Source organism: Brachionichthys hirsutus, chromosome 15 (assembly GCF_040956055.1).
Source record: "Brachionichthys hirsutus isolate HB-005 chromosome 15, CSIRO-AGI_Bhir_v1, whole genome shotgun sequence".
Classification (NCBI taxonomy): domain Eukaryota; kingdom Metazoa; phylum Chordata; class Actinopteri; order Lophiiformes; family Brachionichthyidae; genus Brachionichthys; species Brachionichthys hirsutus.
Genome location: NC_090911.1, coordinates 946,823 through 972,242, shown reverse-complemented (window position 1 = coordinate 972,242; position 25,420 = coordinate 946,823). Strand labels below are relative to the sequence as shown.

Here is a 25,420-nt window from a genome sequence, read left to right as displayed (position 1 = left end):
TGCCCTGGGGTAAATACAATACGATACATTTATTTTTCTTTATTTAGAATTGTCCAAATAATGACAGGCACTGACGTGGAGGCCAGTAATATTATGGCGGTTACATTTCTATGCTTCTTCCTCTATTGCTCTCTCAACAGGGGGTTTAGTGTGGAGGTCTGTGGGCAAAGCCGGGGTCTTTTTCCACAACTGGATGTTGTCAATTGTTTAAGACACATGTCCAGGAGAAGGACAATTGAAAGATGGCATTATCACTGCTGTAGGCATGAATGAGTTGCTCGCTGTCACGACTGGATCTTTGGTCACCGGCTGCTGGACTGGGGCGTCCAATATAGTGTCGAATTTAGCTTTACACATACTGATGCGTTTAGCCATAGAGGAAGCAGCACTGAGTAATGCATTAAAGGCTATTATTGTCTACCTTACTAGTCAATGTGCTCTGAAACGAGGCTGAATAAGGACATATAAAACTGACACATTATATTTTCCTGCTGTGAGTTGCTTCGTTTGCTGTTATCAAATACCCACTGTATGCATCATTCAGATTTTTGGCTATTTGTTTTATATTTTCTTCCATCACACAAAAAAAATAAAAATTAGTGATGGGATGCTTTTGAGAAGCATGAAAATAGAGAGTGGGTTGGAAACGACAGCGAGAGTATCCCGAGAGTATCCCCACATTGATTATGTGTTCGCCACATTCCACTGTTTTGATGCGTAAAGTGGACAAGTCCTTTATTAACGCACTCTTTGTCCATCAACAATCCCTGGTAGAAGGAAAGAGAGCTGCACAGCCCGTCTATCCACACTATGGCAGCGCTGCACTTATTACATCGTTTCCCTCCAGGATCAAATTACGGATAAGGGGTGGAGGAGAAATCCATAATCCACAAAAACACTCTGTCCGTCACTCCGCGACTCAGACGCTTTTGCCCTGTACTCTAACTCAATAAATAGCTTTTAAGTATGGAAAAGGTATTTTCTTTTCCTGAAGACCAAGGACATATTCCAGCCCATCCGAGCCCACTTCATCAGGGCTGCTTCCTACGCTGTGCACCTGTTGTTGTTGTGAATGCACAGTCTTAGCTACACTAGTCGCATGACATAATCACTTGCATGCATGCTTTTAGCATGCGGCGGTGAGCCTGTGCTGAGTGACAGGACTCGGGTTTCAGTTCATTGGTCAGCGTGTCCTGACTCTAAGTGAAACACTCAGCGTGACTGATGGGAAAATTCTGCACACAGCAGCGGAATGAACTGAAATGTTGTGTTGACTTTTAGAGGGGGGGGGCATCTATATGTAGAGGCATAACTAAGGCCACGCCCACATGAAACTGCAGAATTCTGTCACTTAAACCGAAGGTTTCTAAAAACTCCGGCCAAAGTGAAGATTTTTTGAAACTCTGTTTATGCGTTTGGATGCCTGTAAGCGGAGTTTTAGGTTTTGAAACGTCACTGCCTGCAACAAAAACCGCTGTGACGCTATTTGATGACTTTATATTGCAAAACTACGTTTAGGGACACTCCTGCCACCTTGTCTGGAACCATGTTTCATGTTTCATGTTAAGGTGAGGAGAGACGGAGCGTCCTGATTGGGTAGGATTTGGAGAGCTACTCCGCTGATTGGTTTGGCTTGCTTATGCTTATTATGTGGTTACGTGTGGATGGAGGTTTTTTTAAAAATGAGGTTGCGTGGATTCCATTTCTTTTTCTAAGTGGGGGTGGAAGGATATTTGGGTTTTTTAATGGAAGCAAAAATTGTTGCATTTTGTTAAACTGCCAAACTGATTTCACCACACTGCCCTCCAGATCCTACCTGGACATGCTGAAGGTCATCATGTTTAGCTACCTGTTCTGGTTTGTCCTCACCATCATCTTCATCACGGGCACCACACGCATCAGCATCTTCTGTATGGGCTACCTGGTGGCTTGCTTCTACTTCCTGCTCTTCGGTGGTGAGCTGCTGCTCAAACCAATAAAAAAGATCCTGTTCTACTGGGACTTCCTCATCGCCTACAACATCTTCGTCATCACCATGAAGAACATTTTGTCAGTGAGTCCATCTCAACTTGCATAACTTGATACAACTAGAAAATCCCTTGGCGATTGTAAACCCTCCGCCAAGGCAGGATAAATAAATAGCCTGGACATGTATTTAAAAATTCCTGGATCCAGATGGTGATCCTGATTATTACAAGCAAGTGTGTGTGTGTTTTTGTTTTTACTGATTTTGAATCTGTCAATGGGCTTTCCGATGTTAACATTTAATATTTTTTTGCATGATAGTTCATATCGAATTCTGAATTAATTTTTTCATCAAGATCCATCCAGCAGATTTTACGTAGTCCTGCTAGCAGACAGACAGACAGACAGACGGCATCAACAACATTATGATAATTAATCAATTGCATGGTAGACATGTGACATACATTTATTTTTTTCAAATCTACGCCTCCATGGAAGTGCATGCTTTTCGGTATACTGTATACACAATTGATGTGTACTCTAGCTCGGTGTTAATAAAGACATTTGAATGTTATGCTATGTATTTAATTACATGGTGACCGATTGCTCTTCCTAGATCCTGGCTTGTGGCTACATCAACTCTCTGATCCTGAAACACTGCTGGTTGATCCAACTGCTCAGTCTGGCTTGCACCATCAAGAACTACAAAGTCAACACCAAGCAAGAAAAGTGTGAGTGGATTCAACTTTAGACATCTCTGTGCATCTGATTGCCTTTCACAAGGAGGTGAGTTATCGTGTTTAATGTTATGAGGGGCATAAATAAAGCCCTTTTGGCTTTAGCCATTATTACATCTATTAAATCTGCTATACCAGATTGAACATCCTCGAGTTTCCCAAGATGCGTAATTTAAATCCACACAACAATCCAGCAGCAGCTGTGTCTTTATGGCACTGAGGAACAGACATTTAGTGAAAAAGCACACTGTTAGTATAATAGTCCGTTTTAATTTCTCATGAGAAATGATCAATAATAGTTTGCATTAATATCCTTTAGAGCCTGCAGAATTGACCTTTTAGAGGTAATCACAATCAAACAGTCAATTATATATCCTTACATCAGCCACACAGCTGTTTGCATTTGAACAATGGAAACTATCATTTTTATTTCACATTTAATTGGTGTGTAAAGAAACAGAAGCTCAGTTACGTGCATTTAGATTGGTTTGCGTTTTGGATGACGGCTGTGTGCCTCTTCCAGCTGAGCACATCTGCGAGCTTCCCAGCAATGAGGCCGGGATCATCTGGGACAGCATCTGCTTCGCCTTCCTCCTGTTGCAGAGACGAGTCTTCATGAGCTACTACTTCCTCCACGTGGTGGCCGATATCAGAGCTTCGCAGATCCTGGCATCCAGGTACACAGTCGAGGCTGAAGCCCATGTGAGACCTGGGGGTGCAGTTAAAAATGGGGGGGGGGGGGCAAAATGTATTTTTTCTGCCATGACAAGTTAAAAAGTTCGCTGTGAATCAAGTTGGATTTATTTTAGGCCTAAATTCTGTATCATTTTATAGTTCTAAGATCTTTTAATGACAGGTTTTTAAATACCACAAATAAGACAATAAGTTTCTATAAGTGATCTGAAACTATGAATGAAACATTCTAGTAAGAGGATTAAGAGATGCAGGCCCGGATAACATTTTTAAATGACACCTGAACAATTCTTCATGTACTTTGACTTTCAACTGATGGTAGTTTGTATTGTTTTTCTTTTTTCTTTCTGTTTACATTTTCTTTAATTTTATTGTCAGATTTTATTATTTTTTAATGTATATCTCTTTATTTAATGCACTTTAAGCAACATCTCTTAGGTTAGAGCACTCTGTAAATTGCGTTTTTATTAATATTACCGAGGTGAGGCAGAGGTTTTGGCTGTCTGTCCGTCCTTAACAAGATAACTGAAAAGGTTCTGGACAGATCTGGATAAAATCTTCATGACATGTTGGGAATGTTACCAGGAACAGATGATAACATTTTGGTGATGATCCAGAAGGGATCCTGGATTATGGATCACTTTGAGAGTTTCAGTAATATTTCAGTCAATGAAGTTTTAAACTTTGTGGGGGTCTCTATCTCACCGGATCGGATCCAGAATGGAGTCAGTTAAAAATATTAAAGTTTATAGTAGTAAAATTAATAGTTTTGCAACAGAAACCTTTGAGACACTGACCATGGTATTTTAAAAAGAACCGCAATATGGACTCAGCATTTCTTTTGTTTGTTGAAGGAGTTAGTGATATCGACCATGTATTCTAGTTCAGGAGGATCACACACTGACGTGACCTTTTGATCGGTCTGCTACTTGTGTGTGTGCGTTCCAGAGGGGCGGAGCTCTTCCAGGCCACGATAGTGAAGGCGGTGAGAGCCAGACTGGAGGAGGAACGCAAATCTGTGGAGCAGCTGAAGAGACAGTGAGACTCCACACTGCGTCTTACTCCGTGTTGTGTCCTGCTGGTTACAATATACAATGCAAGGACAGAATGCGAAATGGAAGTGCTTTATTTTATTTGACGCCTCATAGCCCGCTGATACTTACTGATGACACAGGTCGTGATGAACAGCTCACAAATACACAATATATACACGATAACCCTGTGTTTCCTCAAATAGCAACGTCTAAACTTGTTTGGCAACTATAATTGCCCGCTTCGATGGTTACTAGTTTATCATCAAGCCGTGGTTTGATGAGGCTTTTAATGTAATTCAAGATTCAAGATTCAAGATACTTTATTATCATTATGCGAACATAATAAAATCGTGAGAAGGCCCACGGCTTAAGGCACACATCATAACATACAATATATATATACACAGAGAGAGTGTGAATCACAGGCAATGGTGCAAAATAGCAGCAGCAGCAACAGGGCCGGCATAAAGTGTCCCAGATCGCTACGAGGGAACGACTGCTTTCACAGCTCGGGGGAAGAAGCTGTTCCTGAGCCTCGTAGTGCTGCTTCTGATTGTCCTGAACCGCCTCCCTGATGGGAGCGGGACAAACAGTCTGTGGCCCGGGTGGGTGGGGTCTGTGGCGATGCGTCTGGCCCTCCTCTGGACTCTGGAGGTGTAAACAGAGTCCAAATCAGGCAGACGGTGACCTACAATCCCCTGAGCTGTCCTCACCACCCGGGATAGGTCCTTCTGTAATCTGTAATTGTTCAAGATTGGCCTGCAAGGGTTAACTATGAATTTAGGGTGCTGCCATCTATAAAGCAATCCTCCAGAAACCTTCTTTAGTGTTTCCAGAAAGACGTCTCTCAGTATATCGTACTACCTAAGTCGTAAGTGTGTTTCCACCACTTACAGTTACTTAAGGAGTTACTCGCAGGCGGTGAAGACTTCCACTCACCGGCTCTCACGAGCGCTGCGCTGCTAGATAGCAGACACTTATTTCCACATGAAGCCTGGAGATCATCAGCTCTGTGTCAATCCAATCCTCTCTGATCTGATCAGGATGGAGCGCATTAAGGTGAGACAGCAAAAGTTTAAGAGGGGCAAGGAGAAGATGCTGAGCATAGCACAGGAGTCTGGAGAAGGACAGACCCTCGTCCAGCCCAAGGAGGAGGACGATGATGGTACGGCTCCGGCTGTCATGGACGGCCTTTCTCTATGCAGTCATGCTATAAGTTCTTGCCTAATGAAGTATTTTCATTGCTATATGATCTGAAAGATCAGCTTAATATTCTGAAAAGATGCCTTGAAGTGTGTAGAAGAAACTATTTTCTCTCTTGAAATGTTGCCTTGCTGTATTTGTCAAATTTTAGGAGCACATCGAACGAAAGCCAAGGCCAAAAAAAAGCAGTGGTGGAGGCCGTGGGTTGACCATGCTTCCAGTAGGTTGAACCCAGCCTCCCTTTTTCTCTTCCTCCACTCTGATTGGCCCTTATGTCCTTGAGCAGAATACTGAGGATTCCCACACTGCCTCTGGGCCATGAAGGCGCTAACACACATCCAGACTTGAGTCTTTTTCTGTCTCTATTTAAGGTTCCTTGTAACCTGTGGCTGTCACGAACCTGTAAAAGCGTTTCTTGGAGAGACGCTTCAGCATGATCCATGAAACCGTGTCCGTATCGGTGCGGATGAAAGTGGCCTTAAATAGATGCAATGAGATGATTGAGAAGGAGAAAATGACTAATAGCTGGACGTTTGAGCGTGACATTGTTTAAAACATCAAACATTATCAGCACTTTCACCTGAAGGGCCCACAGTAAAGAATCGCTCTGCTGTAATCGCTCTCATGCAAAGATATGAAAGTCAGCTCACCTTTTATTCCTCAGGACTGGAATAAAGGAAGGAGGTTTTTCATCCTTTGCTTGTAGACATGGCAACCAAGCAGGTGTTGGGGTCAGGGCTAGGCCCTGACCCTGTTAGGGTATTGGACCAGCGATCAGATCAGCTCGCTCTGATGCATTCTGGCAGAACACAAGCATCTTATCAAAGCCACAGCACTGGCTGCCTGTTTGGTTTGAACTCATGTCTCATTCCACGCTCCGCCCCCACATGACATTTTCAAATTATTTGTCCATTTTTATCTCTTTGTCGTTTGGCATTTCATCTTCACATTCCAGCATCCTCCCTCACCTTCCACCCGTTTGTGGTTCTGCTCAAGGACATAAGTCAGCCCTGTCTATCCCATTGCTTATAACAGCCGACAGTCAAACCGCGTAACGGTGGCCATTCTTTACTGGAATAGGAGTCTGACATTCACCATTGTGCTTTAGTTACAGCAGCCACGCCTTTTTAGATGGTTTGTATGCTTTTCTCCATTTTCTGTTTCATCCGTTCTTGTGTTTCTGAACGTTTGCCCGCGTCATAGTGTTTGTTGCCATAGAGTCAGTTAAATGTCTGATTTTACGTTAAATCAAAGGTAAGTGGTTTTGATTGATTGGTTTTGAAAGGACTTCTGCTCATAGATTTATGCTTCAGGCTCTGTTTGACTGACGGTAATGCCATTTTACACTCTACCCCCCCTCAGTGGTTAGAAGCGGAGACTATTATTTATTTGAAACTGACAGTGAGGAGGAAGAGGAGGAGGAGGAGAAAAAAGACGATAAGTCGCCCAAGAAGTCGGCGTTTCAGGTACATTTCTCAATTATTTAGTTTGAAAAGTAATTTAATCGATACCTAAATGACATGTATTTGCTATTGTTGATATCTTTTCATTCAGTGGAGGTAATTAATAACAGCTGATACTCAGGTAATCTCCACTTTGAGGTCCAGACACTGAAGTCATGGAAGGTGCCTTCACACTTTGGACGGAATTATTGCACTCTTGACTATATAGCATGACATTCAGTACAGCAATGTGGAGTTCTCCCTCATGGGGTGCGTTTAGCTTGATATGGCGCTCCCCATGAACAAAACCGGCGTGTTCTAGCAGTGGCGGCGCGATTCCAACTCTGAAACAGGATATTCAGGATCGTTCTCTCCCATGTTTCCAGGCTCCTCTCCTATTCAGCAATAAAGGCAGAAAAACAGCCACAACATTCAAACATTGTCTCTCACAAATAAATGTATTTTGAGGTCTATATATATATATTTAAAAAAAACGTTTTTTCAAATTTGCTGAATTTCATATTAATCCTGATGCATCAGTGTGAAAAACTGTAGCTAGTCAAGCTAGAGCTACATGTACCGGTAGTTTTAATTTGAACTTCAAAGATGGAAGGTTCACAACGTATTCCGGAGGAGTTCTGGGAGGATTAAACCGAGAGGAAAGAAAAAAAGTCTGTCATATAAATTAGCTTTAGTTTGTGAGTCTTTCTCTAATCTATAAAAAGGATTTTATGTCTCAGTACCTAAACTAGGTAATACAGCTAAGTCATAGCAAAGCTGTTGGAAATACCAACAATGTATAGGTATATGTTAAGTGTTTATCTTATTCTAGATTAAGAGTACCACAGATGCAATGTTAGCGTTGAGGCTAGCAATGGAGAAGTACAGGGAAGGTCAGAAGGAGCTGCATTGTGTCTTTGTAGATCGAGAGAAAGCCTAGGACAGGGTGACGAGAGGAACTGTGGTACTGCATGAGGTACTGCGGTACTACATGAGGTACTGTGGTACTGCATGAGGAAGTCTGGAGTGGCAGAGAAGTATGTCAGAGTAGTTCAGGACATGTAGGACAGCAGTGAAGTGTGCAGTAGGAGTGAGAGGGGAGTTTAGTGTAGAGGTGGGATGCACCAGGGATCAGCTCTGAGCCCCTTTTTGTTTGCCATGGTGATGGATAGAATAACAGATGAGGTGAGACAGGAAGCTCCTTGGAATGTGATGTTTGCAGACGACATTGTGATCTGCAGGGAGCAGGTAGAGGAGAATTTAGAGAAGTGGAGGTCTGCTCTAGAAAAGAGAGGAATGAAGGTGAGCAGGAGTAAAACAGAGTACATGTGTGTACATGAGAAGGTCCCAGGGGGGAGGCTACAAGGAATAGACGTAAAGAAGGTAGAGGACTTCAGGTACCTCAGGTTAACAGTGCAGAGTGATGGAGAGAATGTGGAAAGGAGGTGAAGAATCGTGTGCAGGCAGGCTGGAACGGGGGGAGGAAAGTATCAGGTGTGCTCTGTGATAGGACGAAGGGACAGGTCTACAAGACAGTGGTGAGGAGATGAAGATGCTGAGGTTCTCCTTGGGAGTGACCAGGTTGGACAGGATTAGAAAAGAGACAATAGAGGGACAGTGAAGGTTAGACGTTTATGGAATACAGTAATGTGATGCGATGTTAAAAATACTGTAGAACAAACAACATTTCTTGCGTTAACTTGCTTTTCATGCTTTTACACGAATCCTTTTTAGTTATTGCTTATCTTTACCAACCTTTTGAATACATTTAAGAGTGTGTGATTAACGCCTGCACGGTAACCTGGACTCCAAGCGCCTGTCATGCTGACTGTCTTCTCTCTAACACAGTTCACCTCCGATGTTTCCAATAACATGAACTAATCTTCTCCCACTCTGTTTTCTCTCTGTAGCGTGCGATTGGGAAGTTTATCTCTGCTGTTCTGGCTTTGCCCAAGTCTATCATTAAGCTGCCTAAAACTATACTGCAGTATGTAGTCAAGGCAGGAAAGGTACTTGCATGCCGTTCTTTCTGTTTGACCACTTCATCTACTTTGTGAACTTTGTAAAGTCGCATTAACCCTTTAAAGACCGCACCAGGAATCATTGTCAGAACACTCAATTTTTTCGAAAATAAGGTCTTAATGGAATCTTCTGATGAATTTGTCAAAACAAACAAAATTTTATATAAGTTCTCTAATTTATGTAACTTTTGCAAAATCCGGATTTTTTTCATGGAAAATGCAGATGTTGGCTTGTATCTATCCATTTTTTCAGGGGGGAGGGGGTGGATCAAACATAGTAGAAGTCTCAAAATCCTGAAATCCATGAGTATCAGCTATGAAACGTTTGGCAATAAAGGGTTAAATAACAGCTGATGCCACAGCAAATTGCCCTCTGCTCTCAAGGTTCTGGTTCAGCTGAAAATGAGCAGATAATAATAAACAGTACCATGCATATCTCAAGCAAACACTGATTTTATTACTGAAATTACGTTGCTGTGAACTTTTACATTTTGCATGAACGGGATATTTATCCTGACGTGGTCTTTGCCTGTTTTTGACCTTTGTGTGTGATTTATTGCTTTCAGCGACAACAGTTAGCAGTGATGGTTAGACTTTGTGTCTGATATAATACATGGTTTGAATTTCATGTTACAGAAAGGCCATTGTTGTTCCTTTGCTTGTTGGTGTTACTGCGTTGTTCTTCAGATTATTTAGTTGCCCTCCTATCGCTCTCTGTTCCACAGTTTCTTTATCACGCCTGGATTACAGACCCTAAAGCTGCTCTGAGGGCACGAGGCAAAGAGAAGCGCAAGTTTTGGAAGAAATACACAAAAGGGGTTCGACGCAGAAAAAGCAAGAAAGATGGTAAATGAGTTCTATAGACAGAAACTCACATAATAATAATGCCTTACATTTGTCTAACAGTCTCTCCTGCGCTTCAGCGGGTCATGTGACCATAGATGTTAGTGAGCTCTCAGACGGAGGCGGGGAGGAGAACTCTGCTGCTCCAGGTTGGTTGATCCTTTGACATTGTGCATTGTGCATTGAATTTATTAAATCATTATGATTGCAATCACAGTACGGATCTTTCTTCAGCCGTATATGAGTCAGTTCAGAGGTGATGAGAGCAGAATTCAAACAAATTATAACTTTAGAGGATGATAAAAATAAAAACAACCTTTCAGTATATTTTCAACCATTGAAGCTTTAAAACACATTGAATATTCAGAACTTCCTTCTGTTCTGCTCAAACTTCATAAACCATTTACCACTGCTTTCCAATTATTTGTACCTGTGTTTCCGGCATCGCTATGACAACGGGCTTGTGTGAACTCCTTCAGACAACATCATCAAGCGTGTGTTCAACATCATCAAGTTCACTTGGGAGCTCTTCCAGACGACGGTGGACAGCTTCACCAGGTGGATGAATGACATGTGCAGGGAGTACATCGACATCTCCACTGTGCTGCGTATAGAGCGCTGCATGCTCACCAGAGAGGTGAAAAAGGTACAGCCAGACCACGCTCACGCGCAGGAGATGAGCGCGATCGATATTTACAGCGGTTTCTGAGTTCAAATGCATTACGTGCTTGACGAACATTGGTGTAATTCACAGAAGAGTAAACTTCCTCTTCCCACCAGGGAAACGTGCCATCCAGAGAGAGCATCCATATCTACTACCAGAAGGCCATGAGGCTCAACATGTCTAGGCAGGCCAGTATTGATCAGCTAAGTGAGGATGAGTCGGCCTCGGACTCCAACAGGGTCCGCAGACGGCGGGGAGCCTATCGCATGGAGAGCCAGGACTCTACAGCCTCCAGGGACAGCATGTCCAGGTACAGGTGGACCAGATGAGTCCAAAGCTGAGCAAGACAACAGTAGATTCTAGATTCATGACACCTTCATCCTCCCCTCTTCCTCTCCAGCAGTGAAAAAGAAGCAGAAATTAGTCTTCACATCAGATTATTTCAAGTCCTAAATTTAGAGAAATGTGAAATGACAACCCTCTTGTGCTGTAGCAGAGGTTCAGTTGAAGAAAGGTCTGAGGATAGCAATGTGCTTCCATCTCCTCTCCAGACATCTTTTAGTAAAGGTTACATTTCCTTTTCCTGGATGACCACTCCTCACGTCGTAGTTGTTGGGTTTTTTTTTACTGGGGGATTAATCGATTTAAAAAAAACATCTCTTTCTACTAAACTCAACATAAAAACATTTAACCCTTCTCATTGTTCATCTTTTCATCTTTTCATCTCGCCACATCTCAGTGCCTTCACTGAGGCAACCACGCTTTTCTCTCGCCAATCCACCCTCGAAGACCTTGATGGCATAATGGAGAATATTCCCAAAACCAGCGAACGGCCCAGGCCCAAACTGCGGAAGATGTGTGGCGTGGACATTTCTAATTCATCAGCAGAAAGCGGTAGCAGCTTTGTGTCCAGGTATCATCCTCCGCATCACCACATAAACACTTGAGTCGCCCGTCATGGCTGAACAGAAATTATCATCTCCTCCTGCCTGCTTCTCTCTTTGAACAAAACATGTCTGGATCAGATTTTTCTAATTTCATTGCATGACTTTTCTAAAACCCTTTACTTTATTTTATCCTGTCAAAAAAGCCAACGGTTTATAATGTTTTATTTACAGCAGACATTCAAACTCTGTAATTAACCCCAAAACAATCTAGATCACAGGTGTCAAACTCAAGGCCCGGAGGCCAAATGTGGCCCGCCACATGATTTTTTGTGGCCCGCGAAAGCTGTGTGCAGACAATTGTTTTTGGAAAATGCTGCATCTGTCACATGTTCTTAGCAGCAACTGTTGGTTGTTGATCTGCTCCTCTCATCTGTGACAAAAGAGTTTTGAACAAAGTTGATATCATAACTTGTGTTGGATGATATTTTTATTGTTGATTGTTGATTGAGGGAATAATGTGGTTTTGTTAACCTGATAAATTAAAAGGATTAATGTTATGACTTGAAAAGCACTCAGAGAGCACAGACCTCCTCCAAGCAGCTCATTCCCCTTAAAATTAGATTTACACCGTCCACATGGTGATCTGGATCAGCACCAGAAGGTTCTAGATTGGTCTGGTATCTTTATACACCAACCATGAAACGTAAAAGTGAATCAGAGTTTATGTGTAGTTTTAACTTATTTTGGAATCCATAAATGGTTTTAAATGTTAAAATGTAATATGCTTTCCTGACCTCATTCTGGATCAGATCCAGAAGATATTTTGCATGCTGGTGCATTCTGGACTCCTTTATGACTGTGAGTTTTGGTGAGTGAATTGATATGATTTGATTATTTTTCTTTTAAGCCTACATTTATATTTTGTACTGACGCCATTCTGGATCCTATCCAAATTAAATTCGGTGGTGAGATAGAGACCCCCCCCCCTACATGACTGTGTCACATTCCATAAACATCGGTCAATAATCAACCGAGATATTGAGGAACACATTTTGAAGCTCCATTGGCTGCAATGCCAAAGATTCAAAGTGATCCAGAATCCAGGGTCTCTTCTGGATCACCACTAAACTTTAATCATCTGTTTCTGGTAACATTCCCAACATTTCCTGAAAGGTTCATCAAGATCCGTCCAGAACGTTTTGAGTCATCTTGCTAACAGACGGACAGACATAGCAATAAGCTATCCATATATGTTTACAGCTATGCATTTGTATGTGTAATGTTTGTAACTTAATTATGTAGTAGTAATAAGTAATAAGCATGTTAAGGGTTAGTTCCATTTATTTTACATTACATTACATTTAGTTACATTTCCACTGTGGAACCTCGGTTCTCCAACATAAACCGATTTGTTTGAAAACCCAAACTATATTTCCCATAACAAATAATGGAAACTGGATTAATCTGTTCCTACGCACCAGATAAATCGAGGGTAGACTCCGCCTTCCTTTGCGTATCTCTGTTTCACCTCGGCTCCGCTCGTGTTCGATCTCCGAACATCTGTTCCCCTTTCGAGGCATTTTAAATGCCATTTTTTGGGGGGGGTCGAAAACCGATCAAGGCAAAAGAATTGTTGCCACAATCATAAAATAGCAGAAACTATATTGGTGGAAAAAATAAGCTCTTGTGTCAGTTTGTAATTGATACTGAAGTGTTTATTCTAAATGCTTCTGTTAAATTCTTTCATGTCCATCAAAGGGCAAAGAAAAATGTTTTCTACAGCACAAAGGTTAACAGAAAGATCAATTCTGATTGTTGACAATAACACAGTGGATCGTAAAATATAACGACAAAATGGCTGCAACATTTAAACCTAAATTAAAAAGGCTTCACGAGAACACCGAGCACACTATGCATGGGTGTATAGCGTATCCTGCACTAAACGTTTCTCATTCAGCCGTCCAGTTTTAATTCTTATTTTAGAAAGATCGAGCACATTTTGACACAACGCCTGCTGATTTTGCCTCCTGCAGCGAAGCTACCCAGTGCATCACACTCTACTCCAGACAGGGCACCACAGACACGATAGAAGAAGTGGAAGATGAACGAGACCAAGGGGAGGATAAGCAGGAGGGGCCTTGGCAATCCCAACAGCTCGGTGAGAGTGACGCAGCTGAGGATTATCCGTGGGGCGATGGAGAACCCAGGGAGAAGGAGAGAAAAGAGGTCCTCTGGGAGTCCTTTGGCCCAGATGAGGGCCCGTCCCTCAGGCTGGAGGAGCCAGAATTGCCCCCTTGCACCCAGGAGAAGGACTTCATCACTGAGGATGAGGGAGGACAGCAGGTGGAGGGGAGAGTAAGGCTCCTCTACACCCCCGATACAGATGCTTCTAAAATATCTGATGCCGATGTACCCCCCAGCTACAGCAAGGCAGTCAGCTTTGACCGCCTGGAAGTCAGTGATGACGACAGTGACACGGATAGAAAGAGGCGTATGACGTCTGACAGCCGCTCAGACAGCAGGTCAGACATCATGCTGCCCTCCATGACCACCGAGCTGACCGCCAGCGAACTGCTGCTCAACAAGTAAGTCCAAAGCGTGTGATGCCTCACGGGATCACCGTCCATCTGACGCTCAGGTCAGACAATTCACCTGCATTAGCTTCGGGCATCGCTCAAATTCCCTCTGTGTCTTATTGAAACTTGACAAAGTCGCCATTCTGTGCTTATTTATTCACATTATTCTCGTGCTGTTTTGTGTCTGTGTCCATTTTGTAGGTCTTTTTTTGTGTGGTTGTTTGTGTGTGTCTTTTTGTCTCCTCGTGGCCGTTTTGTGTCCCTTTACGGCGTTTTGGAGGAGAAGCCAGGGACCGCTTGACTCACTGAGACCAACTGTTGAGAATTAGAATGAAAAGCAGCAACAACAAAAAAAAGTCACAGAATTTTTCAATAAATGAATTTCTAAGGAATATGTTCGTGTTCATTCATGTTTTGGAAGAAGCAAGCAATCAAACACAGAAGCTAAAACGTGGAATCCGTCTGTCTGTCAGGATGTTTTATGACGATGAGCTGGAACAGTCGGATCAGTTCTACCAGAAGCAGCCGCTGATCCTCCAGCTGTGCTACTCCCTCTACAACATGCTGGTGGCCCATTCAGAGACGGTGTGCTACCTGGTCATAATCATCAACCACATGGTCTCGGCCTCCTGCGCCACCCTGGTCCTTCCCATTGCCATCTTCCTCTGGGCCATGCTGTCAGTGCCCCGGCCCAGCAAGCGCTACTGGATGACTGCCATTATTTATACCGAGGTACAGTCAGACACAAAAAAATGCTGCTTCCATATTCATTCCCCATTTTCACATGTCATAAAGACATTTGCTCTGGGTAAGGGTTCCTCCCTGGGATATTCCAAAAACGTCCCACACATTTGAATAAAAATCGGTTGAGTACCGGTGATTCTGTGCCAAACGTCAGACAGACAGCACAGATCTGGCCTTTCTGCAGTGAAAAGTCCGCTTGTGACAGTGATGCTCATATCATATGCAAAGATACCTTCTTGCATTTAAATAAAATAAATAGCTGTGGCAGACCTGGACAAAACCATGTCTGCTGTCTTATATTTTTTAACACTATTTGAATTTGACTTTGTTGCGTTGCTGTTTTGGTTACAAATACTAATGAACAGATGGATTGAGAGAAGCGCCTCTACATTGTTGTCTAGGAGTGAGACTTTCATATAGTCCTGACCGCTTTACTTGTTTTCTTTCCCTTGCAGGTCACTATCGTCATAAAGTACTTCTTCCAATTTGGTTTCTTCCCCTTCAACCAGAACAAGATAGATAAGAATAAACCATATCACCCTCCCAACATCATCGGTGTGGAGAAAAAGGAAGGTTACGTCCACTACGACCTGGTCCAGCTACTGGCTCTCTTCTTCCACAGATCCATTCTAAAGGTACCGGCAAGCACGCAATGATCACGAATCGGAATATATTCGTCCTAATAAACGATAAACAAGGTGAACATCTACAATTTGAAAAGTTCTATCAAGAAAACAAAATAAAAAAAGAGTCTATCCGACTCCCAGGGTTCCTTCTTTTGACCTCTGTTCAGCTCGCTGGCGTTCCTGTGAACTCTCACTCTCTTCTTCCCTGTTTGCACCAAATCTGGATTAATCTGTCGCTGAAAATGAGCCCACCAAATGAGGTCTGATCATCTGATCAATAGGGACTGCTCTACCTTTGAGCCACACAATTACAACATTTACATACAAGCTAGTTCTACAACTGGCTGATCTATTATTGTCCTATTGGGTTACGACGACTCAGAATCTCTGTTGAACAAGGTTTCCTGCTTTCACATCAAAGGATAAATGTTAGGGATAAAGTCTCTAACATTGTTGTATTAATTTACAAACGCATCGAAATGAATCAGGCAGAGTCAAGGATGCTTTTTCTCCGACGCAGCCAGGACCGAGTGGTCTGGCGCGCTGCTCAAAACCAACTCTCGTTCCGCTTTCCGGAACACCGTTTATTTATCACCTTCGTAGCTCCACCTCTTGACCCAGTGACATCACAATACTTTTAGGGCGCACAACATCGCCGCCCACCAGATGGGACTGTTCTGCACCTAACAGTTACATTGAACAATAGAAAATCAGCAAACTAACTCTAACAGAAAGATATAATTATTGTGACCGCATTGATTTCAATTCAATTCAGTTTTGTTTCTCTAGCACCAGATCACAACAGGAAGTCATCTCAAGGCTCTTTACAGGAGTAGCAGGGAAAGACAGAACCCAACTTGACCCACAAGAACAAGCACTTTGGCAACTGAGGCAACGAAAAACTTCCCTTTAACAGGCAGAAACCTTGGACAGAACCTAGGCTCATAGTGGACGGCCAACTATCTGGACCAGCTGGGTCCAGACAGAGAGAGAGAGAGCAAAAACAAAATGTACCATGTAGGCTGCTGAACAAGATACTGACTAAAGAGCTGCTAGAAATGCTAATGCTAGCGATACGGGCAGCAGCGTTGAGGGCCACCACGGACAGAAGGACCTGCAGACAGAGACAGAAAGAGGGACAAACAGAGGGAGAGACTGCGGGGAAGAGAGAGGGATTGGATGCATTTTGTTCAATGCATGTTGACTTTAGGGCTGAACCATGATATGTTCTTTACCCCCCCCCCCCTCAGTGTCACGGTCTATGGGACGAGGATAACCCCAAAGAAAAGGAGGAGCCCTCTCGCCAGTGTGAGTCAGACGATGAGGGAAAGGGCAAACTGGAGAATGACAGGGAGTCTGAGCCGGGCTCCTCATTGGCCAGTGAGATGAAGGGCTCCGCTCACACCTTGAAATCCATCAACTTTGGGGCGTCCATTGATTCGGTTCACGTCCAGAGGCACTACCCGCAACAGGAGACGTACCAGCGGCGCCAGAGCTCCAGCGGTGGCTCGCATGTTTCCCACAGGTCTCTCCGCTCTTCTGCACGGTCGAAAAGAGGTGAAGACTGTTGTACTCACTAGACAGGCGGTCCAACACATAAGACTGAACAGTGCCGAGCGGTAAATAAATGGCACTTCCCTTAACACAGTGCAGTGTGCTAACTAACACTGGTCGTTTACAGGATGCCCATCACACCTTGACTAATTGATCTCTGTGTTTTTTGTAAATCAGTCTGCATCAGGACTCGTCACAGTTCATTTCCAACTTCAAATGTGGTCAATTGTTTCCACAGGAAGTATCGCTTCCAAAAACAGCAGTCGCAAGGATGGCAGCGAGGCCGGCGGCCATCACAAGAGCCGCAAACAGATGATGATGGAGAAACTGAGGGAGCAGCTCTTCAAAGGAAAATTGTTCATCATAAAGCGGTACCACGAGTCCTCTGGGTTGCCAGTTTAGTAATATTGGTGGATTTAAGTCATTGTTGGAAGATGAGGCCACAACTGTTCTAAAATGGTTTCTCTAATCATAGAATCAATAAATGATGAGTCGGTTAAATGATCTAAGTGCTGTTACTGTCATTGTGCTAAATGTAAAGTAGAACAAATTGTTTCTGACATTATATTCACAACAGCGTAAGAAACAACATCTGCTCTAGAAAAGAGAGGGATGAAGGTGAGCAGGAGTAAAACAGAGTACGTGTGTGTACATGAGAAGGTCCCAGGGGGGACAGTGAAGCTACAAGGAATAGACGTAAAGAAGGGAGAGGACTTCAGGTACCTCGGGTCAACAGAGCAGAGTGATGGAGAGAATGTGGAAAGGAGGTGAAGAATCGTGTGCAGGCAGGCTGGAACGGGGGGAGGAAAGTATCAGGTGTGCTCTGTGATAGGACGAAGGGACAGGTCTACAAGACAGTGGTGAGGACATGATGGACGGCTTAGAGACAGTGGTGAGGACAGCCATGATGGACGGCTTAGAGACAGTGGTGATGACAGCCATGATGGACGGCTTAGAGACAGTGGTGAGGACAGCCATGATGGATGGCTCAGAGACAGTGGTGAGGACAGCCATGATGGACGGCTTAGAGACAGTGGTGATGACAGCCATGATGGACGGCTTAGAGACAGTGGTGAGGACCGCCATGATGGACGGCTCAGAGACAGTGGTGAGGACAGCCATGATGGACGGCTTAGAGACAGTGGTGAGGACAGCCATGATGGACGGCTTAGAGACAGTGGTGAGGACAGACATGATGGACGGCTTAGAGACAGTGGTGAGGACAGATATGATGGACGGCTTAGAGACAGTGGTGAGGACAGCCATGATGGACGGCTTAGAGACAGTGGTGAGGACAGCCATGATGGACGGCTTAGAGACAGTGGTGAGGACAGCCATGATGGACGGCTTAGAGACAGTGGTGAGGACAGCCATGATGGACGGCTTAGAGACAGTGGTTCTGAGGACAAGACAGGAGGCGGAGCTAGAACTGGAGGAGATGAAGATGCTGAGGTTCTCCTTGGGAGTGACCAGGTTGGACAGGATTAGAAATGAGACAATAAGAGGGACAGTGAAGGTTAGACGTTTTGGAGACGAGGTCAGAGAGACCAGACTTTGATGGTTTGGACGTAGTGAGGGAGGACATGAGAGTGGCTGGTGTTGGGGAGGACAATGCAAAGGACAGGGCTAGAGGACGACCCAGGAGAAGAGACATGGACGTAGTGAGGGAGGACATGAGGGTGGCTGGTGTTGGGGAGGACGATGCAAAGGACAGGGCTAGAGGACGACCCAGGAGAAGAGACATGGACGTAGTGAGGGAGGACATGAGAGTGGCTGGTGTTGGGGAGGACGATGCAAAGGACAGGGCTAGAGGACGACCCAGGAGAAGAGACATGGACGTAGTGAGGGAGGACATGAGAGTGGCTGGTGTTGGGGAGGACGATGCAAAGGACAGGGCTAGAGGACGACCCAGGAGAAGAGACATGGACGTAGTGAGGGAGGACATGAGAGTGGCTGGTGTTGGGGAGGACGATGCAAAGGACAGGGCTAGAGGACGACCCAGGAGAAGAGACATGGACGTAGTGAGGGAGGACATGAGGGTGGCTGGTGTTGGGGAGGACGATGGAGGTTGATTTGTTCTGGTGGACCCCCCACGGGACAAGGAGAAAGTACAGTAGTAGTAGTATTTCTATTTGGTTGTCTCAGTGAGCGTCAACAGACATGGACATTATTTGACTTTCCTTGATGCCACTTATCGACTAAAAGCAGATGAGATGCTTTATTTGTCACACATTTTATTTCTTTGTAGGTTCATGGAGATCTACATTCCTATGAAGCAGTTCTTCCATAACTTGATCCACCCAGAGTACAGCGCCGTCACAGACGTCTATGTTCTGATGTTCCTCGCAGACACGGTCGACTTCATCATCATCGTCTTTGGATTCTGGGCCTTTGGTGTAGGTCAAATCAGAATTACATTAAGACGGCTGAAACCAAAGAAGAAATCAATCTAATTCATTTGTGCATGTCCCTTCTAGAAACACTCTGCAGCAGACATCACATCATCTCTGTCGGAGGACCAGGTCCCGGGTCCGTTCCTGGTGATGGTGTTGATCCAGTTTGGGACCATGGTGGTGGACCGGGCCCTCTACCTCAGAAAGTCTGTAATGGGCAAGGTCATCTTCCAGGTCATCCTGCTCTTTGGCATCCACTTCTGGATGTTCTTTATCCTGCCAGGAGTCACCGAAAAGTAAGAACTAGATGTGTTTAATATTAAATCAAAACTCAGAGTTTTTAACTTAGTTTATTATGATTCATTTTATGATAAAAATCATAGAATAAAAAAAAACTAGAAAAGCGCAGACTTCCGCCGAGCACCTCAGTCTGCCTATGTTGTGATTTACACCAAAGATAATGGCCCTACATTTATTTTGTCTACATTTTTAAATTCCTTAACCATGAAAACAAACATTTAACAATTGGATTCACGTTGACATCATTATTAGTTTAGACATTATTCACAAAAAGAACACTTTTTTCAGTAATGGCAGATTGTTCTGGATCTAGATCCAGAGCTTTTTAAGATGCAACAAATCCGTTTGGTATTAAAGATAGAACGAGGGAACGAGGGAACACAGGACGACACATAGAACGGGAGAGCCTGAAAATACTGAGGAAACAGAGAGGACATTCTGGCAGAACTGTCCAGAGAGTCGGGTCCAAGGAGGCAGCAGCCGATCAGGTGAGATGTGGAACAGGTGCGTCTCGTTCAGTTCAGCGATGCCTGCAGCTGTGCAGGGCAGAAACCAACCAGCAGCAACAGTCACCATAGCAACCCTCACAGATGGAGTTTAATGTTAAAATTTCATATCTCTCTGGATTTTCCCATTTACTTATAATGGAGGCTTTTTAAAGAATCCTATCTTGTAAAATATGCTTTCAATTCTCTCACCAAAAATCAGAGTCATAAAGAGTTCCGATACGAACAATCATGCAAAATGTCATCTGGATCTGATCCAGAATGAGGTCAGGAAAAACGATGAAATCTTAACACTGAAAATCCCATTTAATTATTCAAAAATCAGTTACAAATACACACACACACACACACACACATTCACTTTTACTTTTCATGGTTGGTGCATAAAGATACCAAGAACAATTTATAACCTTTTGATGATGATCTAATTATGAGGGAAATGAGCTGCTTGGCGGAGGTCTGCGCTCTCTACGATATTATTTATTCTGTTATTGATATAAAATTGTCTAAACTAAATCATTAACATAATATAATTGCCCTTATTTCTTATACAAGTATTACACATAAAGTAATCTGTGACATAATTTTTCTGCCTTGATTACACTGATTATTATTTTGGTATTTATTTCCACATATATTTGTAATTTTTGAATCTTGTTTCATATTTTTGTATTTATATTAACGGTTTTTGTATTTATTTATGTATATTATTTATTTATAATTGTGGCACTTTTGGTCCTCCATATTAATGAAGAGAAAGAGAAAATAAAAATAGAAGCACATGTCACCCCTTCTTGCTTCTTTTCTCCTTGCAGGCGTTTCAATGAGAACATTGTGGCTCAGATGTGGTATTTTGTCAAGTGCATCTACTTTGGGCTGTCGGCCTATCAGATCCGCTGCGGTTACCCCACCCGCGTTTTGGGAAACTTTCTCACCAAGAGCTACAATTATGTTAACCTCTTCCTGTTTCAAGGGTGAGTAATGCAACAGACTAAATGTTTGTTTGTTTGATTGATTGATTGATTGATTGATTGGAATAGGAAACCAATCCTGAGTTGCATGAAGAACACGGATTTAAATGAAATTTCTCACAACCTACAAAATTCAAATGAAAATAATAACATGGACAGCGATGACAAAATATTTGATTTCTGACCAACGACGGTGGCCGTCTGAAATTGTGCCAGGTCAGTTGTTTCTGTCAGCTGAAACCTGTCAGTTGTTTCTAGTTTCCGCCTGGTGCCATTCCTGACGGAGCTGCGGGCGGTGATGGACTGGGTCTGGACAGATACCTCGCTGTCCCTGTCCAGTTGGATCTGCGTGGAGGACATCTACGCCCACATTTTCATCCTCAAATGCTGGCGAGAATCTGAAAAGGTGTTTGGAACTGTGGCGTCATCGGACTGAATTTAACTGAATGTTTAACTGGGCTCGGGCTGGAATTGAGTCGCCGTCTTACATCTCACCGCTCCGCAGAGGTATCCCCAGCCACGAGGCCAGAAGAAGAAGAAGGTGGTGAAGTACGGGATGGGAGGCATGATCGTGGTGCTGCTGATCTGCATCGTCTGGTTCCCGTTGCTTTTCATGTCCCTTGTTAAATCTGTGGCGGGAGTCGTCAACCCGCCGCTGGATGTTTCGTTTCAGATCACCCTGGCTGGCTTCCAGGTGGGGTCACAGTTTCGTTCATCGAATCATTTTCAGCTGAAACAAGCTGATGAATCCCTTAAATAAATGAATAAATTGTGGTTAGTGCCGTTGCCTTACAGCAAGAAGGTGCCGGGTTCAAATCCTATCTGTTCTCCCCGTGTCCAAAAACATGACATTTAGCTCAATTGGCTAACCCAAATTGTCTGTAGCGTGTGAGTGTGTGTGTGAATGGTTCTCTGTCTCTCTGGATGCGCTGGCGATACATTCGGGGTGTGCCCCGCCTCTCGCCCATAGCAAGCTGGGATAGACTCCAGCGACTCCCGTGACCCGCAAAACGGAAAAGCCGTAGAAGATGAATGAATGAATGAATAAATCTGAGTTCATTCAGAAGTCAAGTCAGATCTTTATTTAGAATGTCTTCAAACGGCATTTTGTGATCATTGATTACTGGTGATGTGTGAAGGGACTTAAGGCACAATCACATTGACAGAAATCTGTCTCCTTGCAGCCAATCTTCACCATGAGCGCCCAGCAAAACCAGCTGCAGAATGTGTCCGCAAAAGAATTTGAGACGTTCATGAAAAAGTACAGCCAAGACGATGTAAGTACGGAACAAACAGAGAGACGTTGTCAAAGAAGTGCCCTCTAGAAGTTCCCTCTAGAAGTGCCCTCTAGATGTTGCCTCTGGATCTCTACATTTTAAACTGGACTTAGTCGCCATGTTTTCATGACTAACATCCTGTGATGCTGCGTTTCTTGTGCCTCGCTCAGGAAGCCTTGCAGTGGCTGGAGGGCTACCTGCCGGAGGATCTGTGCATCGCGCAGCTGAAAGGCAGCTCCAACTCGCTGTGGACCATTAGCCCACCCAGCAGAGACAACCTGATGGCCATGCTGCAGTCCGACGACGAGTTCCTCATCACTGTGTCCTGGTCCGTGCAAAGGTATGCGCTGACCCCGTGTGGTATCCGTGCCCTGTCACGTTCACCTCCCACGGCTCCCTGTGGTGTGTATAAATCTTTAAATGTCCATTACTTTCATTATTTACTGATAAAAGAAACATTTTCTAGCCTAAGAAGAGTAAAACCATATAAAAACATAAAACATAAATCAATTAAAACACATATTACGCCGCCGTCAGAAGAGCTGTAAGCATCATTGTCTTCATCGTCGTAATTACTGCACAGCAAATTCCTCCTCCTCCTCATCACTCAAGTTTCATTGCAGTATCTTCAATGGTGAGGACCCCGCTCTGCGCTCACAGAGTCTCGTAAAGTTATTATCATTATTACCGCCGCAGAGGAGGCTATAGATTGGTCCGCGTTGGTTTGTTCGTTTGTTTGACTGCTAGCAAGATAACTTTTTTAGCATTTTGAACAGATAACTCAAACTACTGGTGGTTGATGGGTGTCAATGCTTTTCATGAATGCTTTGTATGATGCCATATCTTTCTAGGGGAAAGTCTAGACGGTAAGGAGTGAACTGTGTGTCGAACCAGACATAATGTGAACGTCATGTCTTCATGGCCTAAAACAGGCTTCTCTGCGTGGATCACATTAGGTTTTCAGGGGGAATGAAGAATTTAAGAATGAAGACAACAACTCCTGAGATCAGCTCAATCGTTGGCTTCTTTGTAAGGACCTGCAGTCGTGGGTCCTGCACACTGCATGTTTAAGTTTAAGCGCAGTCATTTTTGAGCTTTCTACAACAGGTTTGCTGGATGTTTGTCTGTGATCAAGATTTGCAGGAACCAAAGATGCTCCAACTGCTGAACCACAGCTTCATTGATTAAGACAGGAATGTGTGCCTTTGTCTCCTTTTAGTTTGATCAGCAGTCAGAGCCTTCTTTTTATTAAATGAAGTCTGTCCAAGTCCGTTGCTTTCCACTCAATGTGAATTTCTGTTTTTGATCAGATAAATATTCAGGTGCAGTTTTATACGGATTTTAAAAAAAAAAAAAGATTTAATTTGACATCTGTGAGTTTTCTTCTTGTGATCTCAGAAACCTCAGTCGTGGTGCCAAGGCTGAAACGGCATCTGGCAAGCGAGTGACTCATCTCAACGTCCCCACAAAGGCTGCCCTCGTAGCCCTCCTGAATGGTACAGGAAGCAGCTCAGGAGTGTAAGTATGTCTACTCTCCTCTTTCAGCGTGACATGATGGTTACCAGGAGCTAAACTCTGCAGTCAGCAACAAATACCTTCATGCTTGTATTTAAATAATGTTTTATGTAAGACATACTGTATATGTAAAAAAAGAACTGTCTGTGTAGCATGAATATTAGGAGGGCAGGATTATGAACTTGTCTTGTCATCATCTTCCACTTATCCGGGTCACAGGGGCAGTAGCCTTAGCAAACAACCCCAGACAGCCCTCTCCCCGGTCTCTTCCACTAGCTCTTCCAGGGAAATCCTGAGGCAACAGTCTCAGCAGGTACTTCCAGACTTCCCTCTCCTCAGCCACCTCCTCCAGCTCTTCCAGGGCATCCCGAGGCGTTCCCAGGCCAGCCAAGAGATATAATCCCTCCAACGTGTCCTGGGTCAGCCCCGAGGTCTCCTCCCAGATGGACATGCCCGAAACACCTCTCCTGGGAGGCGTCCGGGAGGCATCCTCACTAGATGCCCGAGCCACCTCAACTCGCTCCTCTTGATGTGGAGACCCTGAGACCCTCCCTGGATGTCCAGGTTCCTCACCCTATCTCAAAGGCCGAGCCCGGCCACCCTACAGAGGAAACGTAGATTGACACGTAAATCAAAAGCCTGGCCTTTTGGCTTAGCTCCCTCTTTACCACAGCAGCGGCCACAACACCGAAGATGCTGCCCTGATTCGCCTGTCGATCTGCCGCTCCATTCTACCTTCACTGAAAAACAAGACCCCGATATACTTAAACTCCTCCACCTGAGGAAGGACTTTCTCTCCGACCTGATGTGAGCCGTCCTTTTCCAGGTGAGCGCCATAGCCTCAGACTTGGAGGTTCTGATCCTCATCCCCGCTGCTTCACATTCGGCTGCGGACCTTCCCAGCGAGAGTTGTAGTTCCAGGTTCGCACTCCTTTGGTACAGGGATTGCTACCGCTAACAAGCTGCCATCCAACCCATTCTCCCAAAGTACCTCCAACAAGATGCCACTGGGGACCCGGTCAAAAGCCTCCAGTCCACAAAAAACATGTGGACTGGAGGGGCAAACTCCCATGCCCTCTCCAGCACCCTAGCTAGGGTAAAGAGCTAGCTCACGGTTCCATGCCCGGGACGAAAACCACATTGCTCCTCCTCAATCTGAGGTTCAACTAATGAACATACCCTCTTCTCCAGTACCCTGGCGTAGACCTTACCAGGGAGGCTGAACAGTGCGACTTAATTTAACTCAACACGGGAAACCTCACCCGGCCCCGACACGGAAAGGATTGACCCTCTATAGTTGGAACACATCCTCTGGTCCCCCTTCTTAAAGATAGGGGCCACCACCCCGGTTTGCCACTCCGAGAGCACTGTCCCTAATGTCCACGCAATGTTGTAGAGGGGTGTCAATCAAGACAGCCCTACAACATCCAGAGCCTTCAGATACCCAAGAAGGATCTCATCCACCCCCG

The 25,420-nt window shown here is 44.2% G+C and overlaps 1 protein-coding gene across 1 annotated transcript in view; it reads left to right on the top strand.

Moving 5' to 3' along the window:
• Positions 1-25,420, top strand: part of LOC137904228 (piezo-type mechanosensitive ion channel component 2) — a 60,819-nt gene that overhangs the window by 31,305 nt on the left and 4,094 nt on the right. Inside the window, exons 27-51 of the mRNA XM_068748377.1 lie at positions 1,810-2,053; positions 2,582-2,696; positions 3,226-3,379; positions 4,344-4,433; positions 5,473-5,594; positions 5,784-5,852; positions 6,995-7,098; positions 9,821-9,941; positions 10,019-10,087; positions 10,418-10,584; positions 10,719-10,912; positions 11,342-11,515; positions 13,523-14,074; positions 14,539-14,797; positions 15,265-15,444; positions 16,686-16,992; positions 17,228-17,360; positions 19,238-19,385; positions 19,467-19,678; positions 21,004-21,162; positions 21,418-21,565; positions 21,665-21,853; positions 22,344-22,436; positions 22,607-22,776; positions 23,835-23,954. Of these exons, the coding sequence (XP_068604478.1) occupies positions 1,810-2,053; positions 2,582-2,696; positions 3,226-3,379; positions 4,344-4,433; positions 5,473-5,594; positions 5,784-5,852; positions 6,995-7,098; positions 9,821-9,941; positions 10,019-10,087; positions 10,418-10,584; positions 10,719-10,912; positions 11,342-11,515; positions 13,523-14,074; positions 14,539-14,797; positions 15,265-15,444; positions 16,686-16,992; positions 17,228-17,360; positions 19,238-19,385; positions 19,467-19,678; positions 21,004-21,162; positions 21,418-21,565; positions 21,665-21,853; positions 22,344-22,436; positions 22,607-22,776; positions 23,835-23,954 (4,293 nt within the window). The remainder of the gene's footprint in view (positions 1-1,809; positions 2,054-2,581; positions 2,697-3,225; positions 3,380-4,343; positions 4,434-5,472; positions 5,595-5,783; positions 5,853-6,994; positions 7,099-9,820; positions 9,942-10,018; positions 10,088-10,417; positions 10,585-10,718; positions 10,913-11,341; positions 11,516-13,522; positions 14,075-14,538; positions 14,798-15,264; positions 15,445-16,685; positions 16,993-17,227; positions 17,361-19,237; positions 19,386-19,466; positions 19,679-21,003; positions 21,163-21,417; positions 21,566-21,664; positions 21,854-22,343; positions 22,437-22,606; positions 22,777-23,834; positions 23,955-25,420) is intronic.